The sequence below is a fragment of the Chelonia mydas genome, chromosome 13 (genome assembly GCF_015237465.2).
Source record: "Chelonia mydas isolate rCheMyd1 chromosome 13, rCheMyd1.pri.v2, whole genome shotgun sequence".
In the NCBI taxonomy this organism is placed as follows: domain Eukaryota; kingdom Metazoa; phylum Chordata; order Testudines; family Cheloniidae; genus Chelonia; species Chelonia mydas.
In genome coordinates, this window is record NC_051253.2 from 26,620,567 (window position 1) to 26,642,351 (window position 21,785).

General features: G+C 46.4%; 1 protein-coding gene across 5 annotated transcripts in view; it reads right to left on the bottom strand.

Annotated features, from left to right (window-relative positions):
• The window catches only part of RALY (RALY heterogeneous nuclear ribonucleoprotein), a 282,704-nt gene that overhangs the window by 10,750 nt on the left and 250,169 nt on the right, over nt 1–21,785 (bottom strand). For all 5 annotated transcript variants that reach the window (XM_037877164.2, XM_037877163.2, XM_043527222.1 and 2 more), the window contains 4 exons: nt 11,939–11,986; nt 9,611–9,771; nt 3,191–3,304; nt 305–450 (listed from right to left, as the gene is read on the bottom strand). In XM_037877164.2, coding sequence (XP_037733092.1) covers nt 305–450; nt 3,191–3,304; nt 9,611–9,771; nt 11,939–11,986 — 469 coding nt within the window. The remainder of the gene's footprint in view (nt 1–304; nt 451–3,190; nt 3,305–9,610; nt 9,772–11,938; nt 11,987–21,785) is intronic.

Consider the following 21,785-nt stretch of genomic DNA (forward strand, 5'->3'; position numbering starts at 1 on the left):
GCAATTCGTACAAACCAGGGATTAATTGTTACAAAAGCACAAATAAACATGGCCTGAATATGCAAAGCTAGCCATTTTTCTACAGCATCTCTGTGTACTGCAATTAATGTAATGCTTTTCCATCATGGAGGAAGGGCTGGGGTAGGGGAATACAGCTGCAAACAATCACAGCATTAAAGATAGTGATTTATTTTTAAGAAGGAAAAATGAATTTTTCCAGTGGTTTTAATAAGCACCAGTAAAATTAGAGCTGGTTGATTAATTCCCTTAGCAGGGTGGGGGTTCCTCTCCCATTGTTGCTTACCAGTTCGTCTTCACAGTCATCTCGCGTGAGTCCCTCCTCTTCTCCCTCCTCCCCGTTCAGTGGCTCCTCCGTGTTGATTTCTGCCTCTGATGCTGTGTCGTCCTGGGAGATCTCACTTTTGTTCCCATCTGCCTTCTTTCGTACCTCTGAGAGACAAGAGCCGGGGCAGCAAGGTCAGGAGGATGCAAAGGAAATGGAGGCGAAGGAACAGTTTGGAATTACACTCAAATAGTCCAATGGGGGTCAGATATTCAGAGCCCATGAGGAGCAAGTTTATAAATAATCGGCATGCGTCTCTTCCCACACTGGGATAACTCCACTTACTCGGGTGGAGCTAACCCACGCCGGTGTGTGTGTGTGGGGAGAACTGGATCCAGTGACTCAACTCTGACCTTCAGGAACCACTTCCACAAATGAGGATGGGACTCCCATCCAATCTTCAGTGGTGATTTTGTGGGGTGGATGCCTGTCCACTAGGATCCACACTGAGACCCGCCCTATAGCTCCTCACAACTCTCAGTCATTACACTACCAACCTGGGCTGGATTTGAACCAGCAAAATCGGGGGATAGCAGGATCCATGTCCTGTTAGCTACTCTGTGAATCACCCAATTCCGCAGCTGTGGGTATTTTAAGCATTCTCCCCACTTTTCCATGATCCAATGTCCGTTTGCATGGGAATAAGAGCAGGAGTCTTCTCCATTCCAGTAGCTCAGGCTGAGCTACAAAGGGCCTATTTTCCAACACCATCAACATTCTCCTGAAGTTTGTACACTTAAATTCACCCTCTGCACCACCCAAGTCCTCACATAGGGTTTAAGAAGCAGTGACTAGCCCATGTGCTTGACCTCTGCATAGGGGAGAATTCCGTGCCTTAGTGAAAAACATAATACAGCAAACCAGTCGAGTAAAACAACTCTACCCGCTGTAGCTGGAATCACCATGTCCTATCCTCGGAGGAATACAAATTGACTAAGGCGCTGTAGCCTGGGCACTTATATCGCACCCTGACAGTCAGGGCGTTTACCAACTGGGTTGTAGTGTATGTTTAAGAATTTGGAATCTTACCCCTTTGGCAAAGAAGTTGGCTGTCTCTGCTGCTAACTCTGAAGGAGAAATCGATTAGTGCCTATGGCTGGGAGCATGCTTCCCCTAGACTGGGGCCCTGACCATGCAAAGACTCATATGCCTGACTTGACTTGACTCGTCCCTTTAAAGTCAATGGGGCTATTTGCAGTGTGTAGGGTTAACTCCCCTGTTTAAGTCTTTGCAGGACTGGGGCCTGAATTGTTAAAAGTAAAAGCAAGCGAGATCACTGAGTGCTTGGATACACATTGGCTCTGCCTCAAGCTAAACCAACTCAACAGAGCCAGCTTTAAGGGCGAGCAGGGCTGTTGCACTGGGCACCAACATCCAGGGGGCACTGTTGCGCGGTGCCTTTTTTTTCTTGCTCTGCTCTGATTGGCCAGCCTTTTTCATTGTTATTTTTCTCGGCTGATTGGCCAGCTGTGGGGTTTGTTGGGTTGTTTTGTTTTGGTTTTGTTTTCTGCTCGGCCACTGTGCAGGGTGGCTCTGAAAACTTTTTCCAACCTGGCCAGCAACATAACTCAGGCCACTCCTGAGAGCCAGGTCAGGGTTATCAAGGCATGCACACCCAAATCTTTGCCAACTAGGGTTGCAAACCCTCCAGGATTGTCCTGGAGTTTCCAGGAATTAAAGATTAATTTTAAATTAAAGATTATGTCATGTGATGAAAACTCCCGTAATACTTACAGCCGAAATTGGCAACCCTGAAGGCCAACTCAGGCGGGAGTGTTAGCAGGGACTGGAAGCATAGGAACATTTAGCAATGAAATTTGAAAGGATGACACAGCATTGCCAATTCTCACAATTTTATCACAAGTCTCATGATACTTGAAGCCCCAGCTCCTGGAATCATGTGACGATGAGCTAGATTGTCAAAGGTATTTAGACACCTAACAATGCAATGGTGCCCAGCAGGATTTTCAAAAGTGCCCATGCTTTAAAAGGTATTTAGGCACCTCTCTGTATCTTTAGGCACCTAAATGTCTTTAAATATTTGGTGAGTATCTCAGCTTTCTTTTAAAATGGCAAGTTTGTTTCTAGCCATCTTGGCTACATAGAAAAGCTTGAAAACTTGACCCTAGTGTATCCCCAGGGCTCAGAAACCAGAAAGCTAGGAACCCCTGCCCCCCAATTCATTATTTTTGAAATTTTCCTGATTTAAAAGTGAAGCTCATGATTTCTGGGGACCTGACATGCTTTCTGAAACTCGTGGGGTTGGCAGTGCTGGATTTCAGAATCAAGATTTACCACGTTTTGTTGTGATTTTTAAGGGGGGTCCAGATTTGTGGATGGTGGAGGGGGGTGGGGGGAGGAAGCGGAAGCATACCATTTCTTTTTTTCCTTTCTTTTTTGCTTGAAATAGGACAATTTTTGAGTGAGCATGGATTGAGTCTTCACTCAAACATGGTTCAAGTCTGAAGCATAAAACCCACAAAGTTGTGGATTTCAATTTCAGGCAAAACTGAATTTACACCAGAAACACGCAAAGACCATTGTGTGCGACAATTTCACCAGTTAGCAGAAATATGGATTTCAAACTCCTCAGGGCAGGCACCTCATATCCATTTTGGTCTGCAGTGTACCCAGCATGCTCTAGGTGCTATATAAACACAAAATAACAGCATCTTAGAAAGTGGTGATCCAATGGGGTAATAACTTAAAGTAACAGCCAATACAAGAATACAGGCCTCAAGTGCCCAAAGAATGACCTGCAAAGTCGAAATAACTGGTTTTGAAATGGGCTGCTCTGCATTTGAGCTCCTTGCCCTCTCTCAGTGCCATTATGTGCAGCTAACTGACCTGTGCATGATTTCTGTTCTTCAGCAATCTGCTCCAATCTGCCCAGAAGAGCATCAATGTTGGATTTGATCTGTGTCAGCTCGGTTTTGATTGTCTGCAGCTCATTGCATTTCACTTCAAAGAAGAGAGGGAGAAGGACAGGCTTTATTCCACGTTGTTATTTTACATATTAGCGTTTGATTGGTTTTTAAAAAAGATTTAGGATTAGTCACAAAACCTTCAGCCCTAACTGAGCTTGGCAGCCACAGCAACACTGTGGAAATCTCCCAGTGACTGGGATGGTGGGGATGCAATCAGGGATAATCTGGGGTGTCAACACGGAAACTGTTCGGAGCCACTGAAGAGACGGGGTGGGGACTGCTTAAATGGGACATCCTAGGAAATGAGATGGGATATAACCGGGGCAGCTAACAGTGCACTCCCAACAGGAGTTAGAGCTGGAGGCTGTTGTAACTGTATATAAATATTATGCACACATGTAAACCCACTACATGGAAATCCTGGGGCTGCCCGCCAGCCTGCTCCATTCACTGGGGGCCAGGTGGAACACCAGGGGCCTTTCCAAGAAACACTGACTACTGGCAAGTGGGACAGGTTGAGACTTTTGGGAAAAGCCCATTGCCTCTTTGCTGTCCCAGCAGTAACCCGCTCCCTCCTTCTCTGGCCTGCCTTTCTGACGTGATTCACTGCCTGCTGCAAGTTACTGATCATGCCATTGGGCGAGGTGGTACCAACAATAAGGGGGAGACAGGAGGTTAGGCTGTGGCCTGGGTGGAACTGGTATGAAGCCAGCATGAGCTGGGAACCACTGTTGTAAGGCTCAAACAGTTCCTGGCTAGCAGAGCTCCCCTCAGTCTCCATGTTACACTCCCCATTCCCAGCCACTAGCCAGCAGCACTGTAACTTTCCTTTCTCGGAACAAATCACTGTGTCCCATTCCTGCACACAGAGCTTTGATTGCTTGGGCCAGCAGAGTCTGGGAGCAGGGCTGCTGCTGTCCATACCAGAACTCACAGGAGCCTGCTGATGTTCCCAGCGCAAGCCTGCAAGTCCACATTCCAGGACAATTACAAAGTCCCAAACTGACTTTGGATGTTGGATCTGTATATGCGGACCCTGTGTTGGCATGTGCCAATGGGCATATGTGTGAGCACTTGGGCAGCTTTGAGCACCAACGGGAGAGGTGCACATCTACCGAAATGGCATGCACGAATGTACGGCCAGCAAATCTGGAGGGTGTAACAGATGCAGTTGCACATTTAGTAGGTCTATTTTAGACAGAGCCTTTGAAAATCCAGCCTGCATCTTCACCCCTTGACTTTGGAAACCACTGAGAAGGCTTGGGCTGATTATGTCAGGACCCACTTGCTGCCAGTCCCCTTAGGGCAGGGAGAGGCCCAGAACCCACATGCTGGTGCCCCAGAACAGGTATCTGGAGGGTCACATTTTGTACCTTACTCAACTCTGCCCCCCTGATTTTGGTTTATTTCACCCACACCTGTCAGCAGGTGGCTGTGTTAGTTCCAACCGGGACGGGTAATCACGGTATCTTGGCCTTACCCACAGACCCCAGGTGCATGGTCATCTCATTTACCTTGTAATAATTTCCTCAAGAGGAAAGCTCCATACTTCACCCTCAGACCGAAACTTTAGAGTAGCAGCAGGGCTGGATTACCCAATAGGCAGACTAAGCACGTGCTTAGGGCACCAGCAAAGCAGGGGGCACCAAAAAAAAAGAGATTTCTTTTGGAAAAAATGTAATATTTCAAAAAAAGCATCGAAGTAGTCATCATGGGAAAAACCAGAACTTTGTTAGACTTCCTTACACTCCACTACACACTCTTCCCCCATTTTTCTGTTCTCTTTTTATTACTTATCCCCACCTAAACCAGGGGGGCATCCTACTAACGTAGATTGAAATAATGCGAGGAAATCGGATCCTGTCATGTATTGCAATAAATTTATGTTTTATTATTGTTATATTCTTCTGAGTTATACGTACTTGATTCATTTTTTTCTTTCTTATATATATATTATATATATACATAAAAATAGTGTATGTTGTGTAATTTTGTTTTTTTTTTTAAGTTCAGATACCTGAGATAAGGGGCAGGATGAAACGTAACCAACTGAGTGGAGCACAGAAACATAAACTGGTGGAAGAAAAGAAACAAAAAACTAGTGAAATTTTCCAAAATCTTCCAAAGCTGACATCATTTTTCAAAGCGAATCCAACAGAAGTAACATCTTCTCTCAGTAGCACAGACATTGTTCCAAAACCTGTAGGTGTTTCAGAGACTGACCCTTCTTCTATTGGTGAAACAAACACCATTCCAGAACATGTGGACGTGTCAGAGACTGTAACTGTTCATCCTCCTCCTGGTGGTAAAACAGACATTGTTCTAGAAGGTGTGGCTGTGTCAGAGACTGAACTTGCTCATGCTGTAAATAATAGGAGAAAAGATCCTGGTATGTGGGTTGATTTTAGTACCGATGATGTAGCTTACTGGATAGATCATGGACCAAATGACTGTCAACACCACACCGGGCCATTTGAGAAATCACGTCGGACTTTTACCAATGGCAAACAAACAAGATATTGTCCACAAAAAATACTTTTTGGCATGAAAGTGAATGGTGAGAAATACACTCAAGAACGGCTACTGTATTCACCATCAACAGGGTCTGTGTACTGTTTTCTTTGCAAACTTTTTGCATATAAACCTTCAACATCCCGGTTTGCTGCAGATGGATTTAGTGACTGGTAGAACAATGTTTTAATTGAACAACATGAAAATAGCACTACTCACAGAGATTCAATGTTGACATATTTAAATCAAAGACAGTGCTTTGGATTGACACAAAAATTGGAAGAACAAATTAAAGGGGAGCGTGAATACTGGCAACATGTCTTGCAGCGTGTTATAGCCTTTATTCAAACATTAGCTGAATGTGGTCTGCCTTTCCGGGGATCAAATGACACATCTGGAACATTGCATAATGGAAATTTCTTGGGATTGTGGGTCAGTCTGACCCATTTTTAGCAGGCCATATCTCAAAATATGGGAATGCTGGCAAAGGTAACCCATCATACTTATCCAAGACAATATATGATGAACTCATTGGTCTAATGAGTGACAAAGTTCGTTCAGCTATTGTGGATGAAATAAGCACTGCTGGGTACTCCAGTTTATCTGTTGACTCTACACCTGATCTTTCACATATTGAACAATTGAGTATTGTACTAAGATATGTGTCTCCCACAGATGGAAAACCAGTTGAACGATTTATAACATTCCTCAATTTGAAAAGCCACACTGAACTAGAGTCTGTATTCATGTTGACCATGTGGAATGAAATTTTACAACACTTTTACCACACAAGTCAAGCTCTCCAAGAAAAAGAATTGGATTTGAACTGGATTTGAAAACATGTGCAGACATCTGTCAATCATTAGCAGACCACTTACACACTTTGAGGAATGATTTCGAAAGATTTGAAGACATATCAAAAGATATCTTGCCTGATACTAACTACAAAGAAGCCCAGTCCCGCAAGCGAATCAGGAAAAAACAAGCAAATGATAGCAGTGCAACAGAAACAGCATTGAATCCTAGAGACACATTTCGCGTATCTACTTACTACGCTATAATTGATACACTTGAAACTCATATGAAGAGGAGAGGTGACGTGTACAAAGAAATATCACGTAGATTTTCTTTTCTAAACAATATGGACTTATCTGATGAACAATATTCACAAGGTTCCCAAAAGCTAGTTGACTCATATCCTGTTGACTTGAACATGAATTTCTGTGGAGAAGTATGGCAGTTCCACTGTTATATGCACGCAAAGTTTAATGAAACAGGAAAAATGAAATTCAGTCACATTGATCTTCATGACACAATATTGAAAGAGGGAATATAGTGTGTATTTCCAAATGTAGAGATCGCACAACGTATTTTTCTAACATTGATGATTACTAATTGCTCCGCAGAACGCTCTTTTTCTCAGCTGAAAAGAATAAAAAACCCTCAGAGAACAACAATGTATCAGGACAGACTTGATTCACTTTCCCTATTGTGCATGGAAGCGGACATGCTTCGTCGAGTCAGCTTCGATGAACTTATCCAGAATTTTGCAATCAGAAAATCTAGAAAGAAGCTATTTTAATTTCAGCATACATGTAAGTTTTGAGTCATTTCAAAAAATAAAATTTTATTTTACAGTATAGTATTGTTTTTATTTTGAATTACATATGGGGGGGCACCATAATGTGTGCTTAGGGCCTCTAAAGGTCTTAATCCGGCCCTGAGTGGCAGGGAATGACATTGCCATAGGTGCCGACTCTGTGGGTGCTCCAGAGCTGGAGCAACCAGAGAAAAATAGTGGGTGCTTAGCACCCACCGGCAGCCCCCCCAGTTAGTGCCTCCCCCTCCTCTCAGCGTCTCCTGTTCCCACCAGCTCCTCCCACCCACCGTGATCAGCTGTTCCGCAGCATGCAGGACGTGTGGGGGGGAGGGGCAGAGTGAGGGCAGGGCATGCTCAGGTGAGGGGTGGAACGGGGCGGGGCGGGGCGGAGCGGGGGCAGGAAGAGGTGAGGTGGGGTGGAGCGAGGGCAGAGGGGGGTGGGAAGAAGTGGGGTAGGGCTTGGGGGAAGGGATGGAGTGGGGGCAGGGCCAGGGGTGGAGTGGGGGTTCAAGCACCCCCAGGCAACTAAGAAAGACGCCGCCTATGAACATTATCCATGCAATCAGAGTCTGTGAAATCCTGCATGCTCACGGTTTAGTGAAGTCAGTGCTCCTGATTTATGTGTAGCCATTGACATGCAGGACAGAGTATATCTCGGGAACACCCACTCCAAATTCCAGGCTGGCACTTCACAAGGACCAAAGAGGAGACTGCCTGTAAAGCGCTAGTTTTACGCTGAGCCCAGTGGTGCTGGAACAGGACTTTGGGAGTTAAGTCAGCTCTCTTGGCCCCTCGTGCAGGAGTCTCAGGTCTCGGTAATCTGGGACATTTCAGTGCACAATGTGCCAATACTGCCCATCTTCACTGGCGAGCAGTGCGAACGTGGAAATGGCGAGCAAGGAACAGCCTTTGGCTGAGTTCTTCGGAAGGACTGAGTATGCTCAGATGGAGGATTGTAAAATAGGGAACCACGTGCAGCCTTAGGAGAAAGTGTAACCAACAAATAATAATATCAAATCAATCCTTTGGGTGAAATCCTGGCCCCACTGAACCCCTGACTCCCGGGATTTCACCCTTTGTACAACACAGAACCTTGCTAGCTTCTCTTAATTCGCCGCTTGTCAGCTACTGACTGTTGTATATCGGTGAGTGAAAGTGAAACAACAGGATTTAAAAGAAAGGAAGGTCAGTGCATCCCTGGATATTCGCCCTTGGTTTGTTTGGAAAAGCAGCTGAATGTTAATTATTTAGAAGACTTCACAGTACACGTTGCACGGTATATTGTGTAAAGGTCTTAGAAATATGAGGCCTCATTATAGATCTGTGCCAATGAGTCGGGGTTGAGAGGTGGGGTGAGACTGACTTTATGACTGTGAATGATGGGGTGTGCAAAGTAGCCAAGTGTGAATTAGAAGGGCTTGCCTGTATACACACTGCATTTCCTCCAGAGATCTTGCAGATCCTTACAAAGTAGGTTGGTGTCATTATCCCCATATTACAGATGGGGGAACCGAGGCACAGGAAAGGGAAACTGACTTACCACGCAGTAGGCCAGTGGTAGAATTAAGAACAGAACCCAGTTCTTCTGAGTTCTGCTGCCTTGATCTCAGCAATAAACCATGCTGCCGCCTTATCGTTCCCAGCCACCCGCTCCCTATTACTGCAGCTGCCGTTATATGTGAGCAGCTAGAACTCCTTCTTACTGGTGAACCAAACCAAAGACCCACTCAGTTACTCTATCGAGCAGATACAAGTAGAAGCAAATATTAGGTTTTCGTATTTTTATATTTTATTTTAATCTATGGTCCCTGGGCTCCTGACAAATTACCAATATGGCCCTTGCTCTTCCAAAGAATGAGCACCCTGCTCTGAATTACGGGTCAGCTCCAGGTGTATTTAATTAGTGTAATTAAGGAGGAAGCACAATCTAATGATTAGAGCATGGGACAGAGAGGTAGGACACCTGGGTTCTATTCCCAGCTCTATCAATGACTTGTCCACTGATTTAGGGCAAGTCACTTTCCATCTCCATATTAGAGAGTTTCCCCATCTGTAACATGGGGATAATAACATTCACAAGGGGGCTGTGAGGCTTAATTGATCAGAGCTTGGGAAACACTTGGAGTTTCTCAGTTGGCCAGTGTTTTATAATCTATCATACAGGTGATCTGATGGGATGTTGGCACCTTGTCCCTTGTGTTTGATCTACCTGCGTACATAGGTACTCACATTTTAATTTGGCAGAGCTGTTTGCAATGGCGGCCGATCTGGCGAAAAGTTTGACGGGGAGCGTTGCTTTTACGCGTCGGACTAAGGGGATGGTCACCCGGGGACGCTTCACAGGAACCACCCTGGGGACCGGAGAGACCCGGCCTCGATACTCGAAAAGCCTGTGTGTGTGAAAACAGGTTACAGTCTGCAAACAGTGGAGTGAAAGCCGCACTTTCAGCATGAAACGGGACTTGGGAGATAGGCCAGCAATAGTCACAAAGGGGAACGGTGCGTAATCATGCCACTAGAGGTTGCTGCCGCTACACACAAACGAGCTGCTGCTACGTGACACCATGAAGAGTGAGACAAGGTGGGGGAGGTGATATCTTTTATTGGACAGACTTGTGTTGGTGAGAGAGAGAGACAAGCTTTCAAGCTTACACAGAGCTCTTCTTGTCTCTCTCACCCACAGAAGCTGGTCCAATAGAAGGTATTACCTCGCCCACCTTGTCTCTCTAGTACCCTGGGACGAACATGGCTACATCACTGCAAACACCCTGACTAGTGACAGAAAGGAACCAGGATTCTGGCATACAGTTTGACGGTACACGTTCCAGCCCTTATGCTGGCAATTTCTCTGCATGCTGAGATCACTCTCGCTAAATGCAGTGGTCTGTTATGTAATGTGTTTTGTTAACCTGCCCCTGAAGGCTTTTGTTCTCAGAAATAATTGAGGGGATCAAGACCCTGTAAGGGCTGGAGTGCATTTACAGGGGAAGGACCTTTGGTTCCTCTCCCCCCTTCCATTCTTCCCCTTCTCCTTCCTTTGCATTTCCTCTCCCCACCCCCCAACCTCCCAGCCATCTCTGTTTATACCCTGTGTCGCAAGGAGCTGGCAGGACGGAGGGGGCAAGTGACCTTTGAGATTGTCCATGGCTTCTACTATTGTGAGATTTGACATGAGCAGAGGAGATGCTTTTACATTTATCAAGGCTCCATCCAGACAGGTGGATGCCCTGTTCCCTCCTCTCTGCCACCAAACCATTCCCCTCCAGCCAAATGGCATCTTTTCAACATGAGTGGCCACTAGCTTCAGCAGCGCTGAGCAAGCCAAGGATAACAGGAATCCCCAAGGCCTGGTTGGGGGATGGCAAGCTGCGAGGGGGAAGGGGAAGGCAGGCAGCAGAGGAAGGAGAGGAAGGCTGGACTGCAGCATAGGCATAGCCACAGAGCCCACTATGTAGAAACGCTACCTCCTTACTCAGCAGATCTGTGTAGGAGTCCTAGCTGCTTCCTTTACTGACGCAAACAGGTGTTTGCTCCTTGGTCTCCCTGCAGCTCCAGCAGGGCAAGCTGGAGTCTGCCCTGCTCTGTGTGGTGTTGGGCAAAAGTGTTCGTTAATTTCTGATCCCAGAATATTTATTCAGGAGAGGGGGTTCAGCTCCATGGCTGAGGGTGAAACTCCGCCCCCTGCCCATGCAGACAGCCAGCACAAGGCCTAGGCGCCACTGACGGTGAATGTTACACACCTTCCTGGAAATCACAAAGAGTAACAGATGGACCCAAAAAACCCAAAGGTCCAGTCTCAGCTCGGCTTCTTTTACACTGCTGCTGAAGGGCTCCTAAGTGGTTCCTAGGCCTTGTGCTGTCTCTGCACAGGGGGGAATGTCACCCCAGGGCTGCCATTTAGAAATACACACCCTCACACCTGTCTGCTGAGCAGCTTTGCGCTCAGGACACAGAGGGACTGATCCTGTGAGGAACTGGGGGCATGAATAAAGTCAGTGGAAGTTGCGGGGGCACTCATGGCCGCGCAGCAGTCCCTGCCTGGAGACAGCAGCACATTAAAAGTTACAGATCTGAGACAGGGAAATAATTTGGTCTGTTTGTCCCTCCCTCACTGATTCCAGAGTGGAGTGTGATATTCACCCCCTTCCCACCTTCCCAACCAACGCCCCTCTTGTGTGGTATTCATCCACATAACATCCCCCACCATTCCCGGGGTGGGTTGACTTGACCCAGCTCAGAACCATCTAGCTCAGTCTGGTCTGGGAAGGAAACATGGAGGGGGCTCCTCCTCTCACCTCTTACCTGCTCCTTCTGCTTATCTAGCATGGCCACCTCTCAATCTCACCCCACTTAGTGCCGCTCCTGTCTCCTGTACCTCCCCAGCTGGTTTCAGACCTCATCTGAAAACTCCTCTTTTCTGCCACTGCCTCGCCTTTGCAAAGTCTCTCTCCCCCAGCTCTGCTGTTCTTTATTCTACTCTGCCCAGTGTTTTGGGCTGTGGCTCATGGAGAAGCATACACAGAATACAGCACTGCTGGCGATCGCTCCTCCGCTCACCTGTCGTAGAAGTCATCTCTGTAGTAGTCATAGTCAAAGTCGTATCCACTGTAGAGACAAGAAGATGGAAAGCTCTGATTAATTAGCATTGTTACTAGCACTATTGTAATTAATCTATTCCTGCTGCAATTGAAACATTTTATGTTGTTAAAAATCCCAGTCCTTTAGCTTCATTGTTTTCTAGAGCCATGTTTTACAAGTGTGAATGTAACCAATCATAGATTCATAGATTCATAGACATTTAGGTCAGAAGGGACCATTATGATCATCTAGTCTGACCTCCTGCACAACGCAGGCCACAGAATTTCACCCACCACTCCTACAAAAAAACCTCACACCTACATCTGTGCTATTGAAGTCCTCAAATCGTAGTTTAAAGACTTCAAGGAGCAGAGAATCCTCCAGCAAGTGACCCGTGCCCCATGCTACAGAGGAAGGCGAAAAACCTCCAGGGCCTCTTCCAATCTGCCCTGGAGGAAAATTCCTTCCCGACCCCAAATATGGCGATCAGCTGAACCCTGAGCATATGGGCAAGATTCATCAGCCAGATACTACAGAAAATTCTTTCCTGGGTAACTCGGATCTCACATCATCTTCCACAGTGGGCCAGTTCTGGAGCATAGGAACACAGGACCTGCCAGATTGGGTCACCCCTGGGCTCCATAAAGCCCAGTATCTTGGCTCTGACAGTGACCAGCACCAGTTGCTTCATATGAAGGCTTTAGAACCCCATAATAGGCAGGCAGTTGTGGGATAATCTACCCCCATGAAGGTCACCTCCTAATCCCTACCAGTTACACTGGGTTAAATCCGGAAATGTGATGTTTTTATCTCTTCCAGAACTGTTTGTTGGAATTCACTGTTGTAACTGGGTGTTCATGCTAACCAAATACCCATCTCATTGAGTTATTTGCCTCAGCATCATCATGTGGCAGTGAGTTTCACAGGCTAATTATGCATTGCATGGAAAAGAATTTCCTTTCATCAGTTTCAAATTTGCCACTTTTCAGTTTCACTGAAGGTCCCGTTGTTCTTGTGAGACAGGGAGAGCAGAAGTTCCCAATCTGCCTGCTCTGTCCTCTTCATTATTCTACATACTTCTATCATGATGCCTCTGATTCATCTCCTGTCAGGTAAACAATCCCAGTCTTTTCAATCTCTCTGCGTATGAGCTATGAGGGACTGATTCTGCCCTCACTTACATGGGTAAGTCAGAGGTGACGCTATTAAAGTCATTGGAGTTACCCCAGTGTAAAATTGGTGCAAGTGAGCTCTGAATCAGGTCCAGCATTCGCTGGTGGGCTGACTTCTCCCAGCTCAGAAGGATCTGGGTCAGCACAGCCTGGTCTGGGAAAGAAACATGTAGGTTGCGCCATCTGCTTATCTAGCCTCTCTTTCTCATCTCAGGTTCTCCCCAGCTGGTGCAACAGCCTCCTCCTGCACAGCCCCATCCTTCTAGGGCTGGCTCTGAGTAACCCCCCCTTGGGAGTTCAAGCCAGTTTTCCACTGGCTTTGTGTTTATTCTCCCCCTTTGCGTCCGCTGCTCTGTGCAGACCTCCCTGCTCTTCCGCCTAAGAGATTATGGATCCTCTCCCAAGCTGCTCCCGGTGGCTCTGGAATCTCTCTCCATGCCTGCACTTTTCTGCACAGCTGCCCTTTGCCACATTTAGCCTTAACATGGATCAATTTCAATTTCCTTCCTCAGCCTTTGTCCCTGCTATTTTAATACGTATAATGCTTATTATCGAGGACATGCAGTTCTGCTCCAGCACCCTCATTACACCTGCTCCTGATACCTTTATAAATGATATTGACCTTTTCTCTGATAATCCTCCTCTTTGCTTTCCCCAGCACCGTCTGCTAGGAGCTACAGCTCCTCAAAGGCAAGACCCACTTCTAAATGCTTCTTTCCTCCCCACATCATGGGAAATACTAGGCAGGCAGTTTTCCATATCAGGCAGCCCATCTGCTTAGTTTCTGCATAGCATGAAGTCAGTTCCCCCCAGAGACAACACCCCTCACATACACACAAACGAGCAGGCAATGTCTGCACTGGGGAAGAAGGATGAAAGTGGCTGTCTGCCGACACTAGGCAGGTAGGTCAGAGTTGGGAGGGTGATCTGTACTTGGGAGGAGGGAGGCTGGGGAGCTGAATGCACTGGACAGGATGCTTGTCTGCTGCGGCATGTGCTTGCAGCACAACCCCCCAGCCTGCATCCCAGCCGGTACACTCCAGCGAGTACTTGCTGCGTAAGTGTTCATGCCAAAGCATCCATGCACTTTGTGCCCACTCGACTGGTGCCCGAGCATTGTCTGAGTAGCGCGTGCAGGTTGGGGTGTGGCCTGTATGAAAAAGCGATTGTGCACTTTTACACCAGCACTATGGAAAACATAAGTGCTTTAGCTAGAGTATGAGGCTGGGTAAAATGGGAGCCAATCCGAGCATTCATCTCATGTTCAGAACCAGCCCAAATTCTTTCAGAAGTTCAAAGCATGGTTAACTTATTTTCTTTGCAACACAGCTCTGCAATTACTTCTTTGAACCATGATCAGAAATACTCCCTGTCTGCAGTGGTACCCATCTCAGATGGACATTAGTCTATTCTCAAGGCTGAATTAAGGCATAACATTTTTAGCCCTGTGTCTAGCCCTGTGTCTAAGGCCCCAGCTTCTGGAGTCACAGAATTACATCAGAAGTTTAGCTCCACTTAAAACAGTATGTTTCTAGCCCTCCTTGTTGTGAATAAAAGATTGAAAATGTAACCTGAGTGTATCTGATGCAATGATGTCTGCCTGAGTCTGCAGGCAGCCTGACATAACAGCACTGTGAGGTGTGAACTGCTCACTACTCTGAGAGGCCCTGACAACATGACCCTAACGAAGAACTCTGTGTGTGACAGGGGAAGAAAAGTCCTTCAAGCTCATCCCTCCTAGCCAAGCAGATTTACTCCAGCTGCAAGGCAAACTATTGGGATGCCCCAGTTGTTAGTCCTTGGGGGAGAAAAGAGGGTCCCATGGCACTGCCTCTCTGGGACAGAACCTTGGGGAGTCCTGTGTTGTGGTGTCAGGAGGGACCCAGGTTACCTTTATCTGGCCCTGTCTGTCCTAAGATTTCTCTCTCTCCTTCTAGACACAGAGCTTTGGAGAAATACATGAACTTCTGGATGCTTATCTGAAAACCTCCTTTCAAAATATTCTGCCCCTAGTTCCAGCAAGAGTTTGTGGACTAAGTTAGCTCTAGGGCTGGTCTACACTAGCTTGACCTGGCTATGTCGCTCAAGGGTGTGAAAAATCCACACCCTGAGTGACATAGTTAAGCTGACCTAAGTCCCCACGTAGACAATGCTAGGTCAAGAAGAATTCTTCCATCGACCTAGCTACCACCTCTCAGGGAGATGGTTTAACTACACCAATGGGAGAGCCCCTCCTGTCGGCGTACGTAGTGTCCACACTGAAGCACTACAGCAGCACCTCTGCAGCGTTTCAACTGTAGACGAGCCCTAGTGTGAGTGAAGGGAAATAGAGGAAAGAGTCCTAGATCTCGTTGCCTGTTGGCCCTGGTTACACTCCTGCGCTCACATGTTTCATCATCTCTCCCTAGCATCTAATTCTCCTTGTTTCTGCATTACACAGTCGTCCTTGCTAGGCTCATTGAGAGAGTAAATAAGCGTGAAGCTTGTGAAACAGGAAAGCAGTAGGATTCGGCAGTCTGTCACGGTGGAACCATATGGACACAGGCTGGTATTGTCCAAGGAGCCTAAGGGAGTGAGATACCCAACTCCTTTTGAATTCCAGTGGGATCTGGGCACTTCCTTCCTGTATTCTTCATGTATCAAGACATCCCCAGAGGAACAAGCCTGGCACTTTGGGCTAGATTCCCAGCTGGTGTAAACTAGCCCAGTTCCTTTGACATCACTAGAGCTGCTCCAGTTTACTCCTGCTGGGAGGATGAGTAAGGGGCAGCAGCAGCTAAGAGAATGTTTAATACACTGCTTCCTCAGCTGCGATACCGGCCATGGTCATCAGAACCAAACTGGTGCTGTTCTCTTAGGCCTGAATTTCGATCAAGATGTGGTGGTTTGCTTGGCCAGAGAGAGAGTGAGCGAGAGAGCGAATGTGTGCACGTGCACTCCAGAGGTGTCACTATTACATTTCTTGTCTTTAGTACACCCTGGAGACTCAATAACATTCTCTCCACCCTGCAGCTGTTTTTCACAAGAGGAAAACACATAAGAAGCGCAGAGGACTTTCAAAGCACTTCAGAGACAGTGACTGCTTTGCTCAGGCCAGATATCCCGGCATGCCAAGATCCATGGCACAGCAAGGAAAATGCAGCTGCTGAATGTACCAGGATCGTCCAGGTAAAACACAGCTGCTGCCAAATGTATCTGGTGCGCACCCGCTGTGCTGCTGATTAACACGTGCATCCACAGAGAAAGCAGCGACTATGCTCTTGACTGACTATAGCAGGTTCGCTTTAAGTACGGAGGGGTGAACCAGGCTGGATAAAATAAAAAATGATTCTGGCAGAGGTTCATTCATCTGTGCTTCCAACGTTCTCTTGTATCTCCACAACAACACTCTGTGCTCTCACACACCCAGCGTCTGTCCTGGGGGAACCTGGAGCACTCTGTTTGCGGGGGGGCTGGAGGCGCCCTGGGGTTTGTGGTTCAGGGAAGGTTTGGGAAACAGACTGCAGTCAATGGGGCAGTGCTCACTGGGGTTTCAGATTCTGCTCTCTGAGATGGAAGGTTTCATAGAATCGTAGGACTGGAAGGGACCTCGAGAGGTCATCTAGTCCAGTTCCCTGCACTCATAGTAGGACTATTATCTAGAACATCCCTGACAGGTGTTTGTCTAACCTGCTCTTAAAAACCTCCAATAATGGAGATTCCACAACCTCCCTAGACAATTTATTCCACTGCATAATCATCCTGACAGTTAGGAAGTTTTTCCTAATGTCCAATCTAAACCTGCAATTTAAGCCCAGTGCTTCTTGTCCTATCCTCAGAGGTTAAGGAGAACAATTTTTCTCCCTCCTCCTCTTTGTAACAATCTTTTATGTACTTGAAAACTGTTATCATGTCCCCCCTCAGTCCACTCTTCCAGAGTAAAACCCAATTTTTTCAATCTTCCCTCGTACGTCATGTTTTCTAGACCTTTAATCATTTTTGTTGCTCTTCTTTGGACTTTCTCCAATTTGTCCACATATTTCCTGAAAGGTGGCACCCAGAACTGGACACAATACTCCAGTTGAGGCCTAATCAGCACAGAGTAGAGAGGAAGAATTACTTCTCGTGTCTTGCTTACAACACTCCTGCTAATACATCCCACAATGACGTTTGCTTTTTTTGCAACAGTGTTACACTGTTGACTCATGTTTAGCTTGTGATCCATTTGGACCCCCAGATCCCTTTCTGCAGTACTCCTTCCTAGGCAGTCATTTCCCGTTTTGTATGCGTGCAACTGATTGTTTCTTCCTAAGTGGAGTACTTTGCATTTGTCCTTACTGAATTAGCTGTAGTGGTCCATGATAATGGATGGGAGGAACACAGATGATGGCCCACAAGAAAGTACCTTACAAAGCTAAGCTGCACCCATTCAACAACTACTTACCACACCACTAACTGTGGCTAAAAACATGGGCGTGGTAAGAGGCTTTGACCTCACCCCCTCTTCAGCGGCAGAGTGTGGCATGGCTGAGAACCTGGCCCACAGATTGTGTCCTCACAGCACATGATTTATAAGTGGTTACTAACCAGTGAATTTTAACCATCGACGCACAGTGCTGAACAGACCTGGACGAAGTCTGTCTATTGCGCTCGTATAGAAGAATCACCTATTCCAGCATCTTCCTATCCCTACCTATAAAATGGTCTGTGTTCTTCTCCCTGGACACCTTTCTGTACCTGGCAGTCAAAGCAGATTCCAACCATACCAGCTCTTGCTGGGATCCTGCTCCCAAAGGTTAGGAGACGGGTGACTCTACAGAGGGAAATGTTCCCACCATCCATAGGCTGGGGAGGCAGGTGGTAGCATCTCTGCATGGCCCCCATAACTCCAACCCAGAGAAATCACTCTCTTTAGTCACCGCAGTAATTCATTCCATGTGCATGCTCACTGCCAGACCTTGCAGGTGGGAAGCTTGCAGGGGCTGGGGTAGAGGAAGGGAGGTTACACTGGGAATCACAGGAGGCAGAAAGTCCAGTACACTCAGCATCTCTTTGAATCATTCTTGCTTCTCTCCTTTCCTGCCCAGTTGATTTTTCACTGCTCCTCTCAGATCACTGTCGGCCTTTAGTACCTTTAGTTACTAATCGCGTCCTTGAAGCTCGCTCTGAATTAGCGTTCCTCTAAGGCCCTGATCCTGGGGTCGGAACCAGGCGGACGGAACTAAGGGCCCTAGGGGTTCCACATATGCATAGGGGCCGCCCAGGTGGATCTCATTGTAGGACCTGAGACTATTTGGTTGATGGGCCGAATTAAGTCTCCTCCCAAGGAGGGGAGCAGCTAGGGGGACACAGTTCCGGTGCTTACAATAATGTCATCATTTCTACATATGTACTAGTGAAAGGGCAGGAGCCCTCCCTTTGTTAAATGGTTACCATTCAGCCCCAGATTTTCACTCGGGGATGCTGCATAAAATACCTGTTGCTCCTCTTTCTTTAATCAGAGTCCCTCCCCTGAGGGATTAGTGGTCCTGACTAATGACTTAGAATACAACACGGTGTAATTTGACAATGAATTATTCATTCAAGGGAAATAATCTGTGTAATCCATGGAGCCAAGGTGGGGAGCCAGGCACTACATAAACATATCTCATCATTATTCTCTGTAAGGAGACAATGTTCTCTCTCCTTGATAGCTAATATTATTGTTACACTAACCCAGGATGCAATGAGTCAGGGGCAGAATGAGCAATAGAATGCAGATGGTCTGATGTTTTAACCAATAAACTATACTGTTTCCATAGTGTTTGCCAAGTCAGTTATCTTTTTCTTTCTTTCTTTCTTTCTTTCTTTCTTTCTTTCTTTCTTTCTTTCTTTCTTTCTCATCCATCGATCCATCGTATCATTCTCATCCCTGTGGTATTGGAGCACCTATATGACTTATTCTCAGAATCAGAATTGTGTATTTTTGAATAATCCATGTCTAAAACACTTATGGATCCGCCCTAGCACAGCCAGCTGGAAGGATGCCTTTTCTAATGCCAAAGACAACACATTTGTAAAGAGTTATGCCTATCTTAGAATTGTCACACCAATAAATTGGTGTTTTAAGTGGCCTGTGCTAAAAGTTGAAATATTGTTTTCAGTGATGAACACCTCTCAGTGCCATTTTGGGTATTAGAGATGGAAGGGCAGATTTGGAAACCCTCCCATTTTGGTGGTGGAAACATTTATGAGAACAATTTTGCACCTCAGTATTTGCAGATACAATTGATGTTTTGAAATTTACATATCTGATTTGGAGGTGCAGTCAAGTACATTGACATCTATAAATAAGTGGGAATACAAAACCAGAAGCTGGATAAAGGCTGGGCTGAAAACCAGACCATTACTCTCTCGAATGCTGAGAGTCCAACTTTACGGTAGGATGGGGAGCTGGTCTGATCTCAACATGGGTAAATGCTATGTTCAACACCTGCCAACCATGACCCAGCGACTGATGGAAGGAAACTGGGCTAGTCCAGAGATTTTCATGTGGCTCTCCTGGTGTTTACTCTCATGGAATCCCATTTTAACCCTGTGATCAGAACTGCAGATAAAGTAGCATCCTCAGTGTTAATGGCCCTTGAGTAGCTCAAACAATGGTACAAACGCTGGAGATGGGAGAGACTGTGTTTGTGCCGCATAGGATCATCTGCTATCAGACATACTGCCAATAGGCAGGTACCTAAATCCCACCCTAAAGCTGCATAGACCTCATGCGGGCTCTGTGAATTCTGCCCCAATAGGGAGGTCTGTAATGTAAATGAGAAAATAGACAGACCTTCCTCAACTGCAACCTGGCTATGAATCTTGAACCTGGCCGTTTAACAATTGAAAATTGGCTTAACCTGGAGAGAAGGAGCCTGATCTTGTGAGTTGTTTAGCACCCTATAGCATCATGCTCTCATTAGCTCAGCAGATAAAGAATTCAAAACCCTTATTTGCTGATGTGCAGACGTCCCCATCAGCTCATTGCTAACACGCTCAGCAGAGACTCAAAGGTATTTAGGCACCTAACTTCCATGGGAGTTAGGCAACAAATACCTTAGAAGAACTGGGCCTTAGGCACCTCTTGAGAGATGTGAGAACATGGGCCTGGGTAACCTAACCAGCATCTCCGGAAACTGGTCTCAGTGCATCAGACATATATTTTCAATCTAACTGCAAACTGCACTGATTAAAAGAGAGTGTTGTCTTGTGCCCTAGATTGAGCTGTTTAGCTGCAAGTTGTGCGCTCGGTAATTTCACAGCTCATGATTCCCTTTATGTTCAGGGATAATTGTTGCAATTTTCCAATCAGTAGGTAACAAAGAGGGCTATATAGTATTTAAAAAGTAATACGTACGCTGTTTAAGAGAGAGAGCCAGCACCATTCCTGAATGCTATGATAGGCATAGTCTCCAGTTCAATTCCTTTTTTCAGCTTTAAATCGCTAAATAACCTATTAATTATTTATGATCCACACAGGTTCATGACTAGCAAATTAAAAGGGACTGAGGAGAAAATCTTTTTAGCCTTGTGGGTTCATTTTGCATCTGCAAAGCTTGTGTTACCTTTTTTGAGAATGTACCTGACCTGCAGGTGTGAATCTGAGTGGTTGCACCTTTAGTGACCTGTCTGGGGGCACATCACAGGCAGTGAGAAGTGGCATGCTGTGCTGATTTACTCCCTGTATTAATTGTTGTAGTGTCATAATTATTCCAGCAGTAGAGAAAGTATCAGCTGAAAAGATACTTTGGTAGTCTTGAGTTGATTTCACTGCTGAGCTCCATTAGTTCCCCACATATGGCACGAAAGTCCCTTCTCCAACATAAAGACTAAGGCCTTGTCTACACTAGTGGTGTAATTTGATCTAAGTTAGGCTAATTAAGTTACGTAAGTTACGTAACTTAAGTCGACGTTACATCTACATGTCTACACCATGCTATGTCAATGGGAGATGCTCTCCTATCGACATAGCTTCCGCCTCTTGTTGAGGTGGATTAATTAAGTTGATGGGAGAGCACTCCTCCGTTGACTTATCATGTCTTCACTAGACCCGCTAAATCGATGCCCGCTGCATCGATGGTAGTGGTGCCAATTTAGTCCGTAGTGAAGACACACCCCAAGTAACTGGACACTGTGCAAGAAGTATGGTAGGGTGAGGGAAGTGGAGTCCATCCCCTGATACAGTCAGCAAGGCAGTTACGCCTATTTATGAGCTGGAATACTGGCCTCAGTCCCTTCTTGCCCTGTGCATATGGTGTTTGGGGCCAGAGGAGTTGCATAAACACAGATCCCAAAGTCCATCCCCACTCTGTCCTGATAACCGCCCTCCACGATTGGCTGTGTGGAGCTGCACCGAGAGCTTTCCTATGGCTGCACTGGTGTGTAGGCACCTCCGAGAGGCTACTTGGCCTGCAGCTCCCAAGCACAGCCCCACTGGGACCGGAGCCGCCAGAGTCCCTTTTTGACTGGGTGTTCTGGTCGAAAACTGGACACCTGGTCACCCTACTTCCTCAGTAGTTAAAGAATGATTTTCCACCATTCAGAGCCATAATCTTTCCCTCTATGCTGAGTTTTATGGCTCTGAAATCACGGTGCTATAACTCCGTAACTCCCTCTCACACCCTCTCCTTCCCGCCCAGTCTGACTTG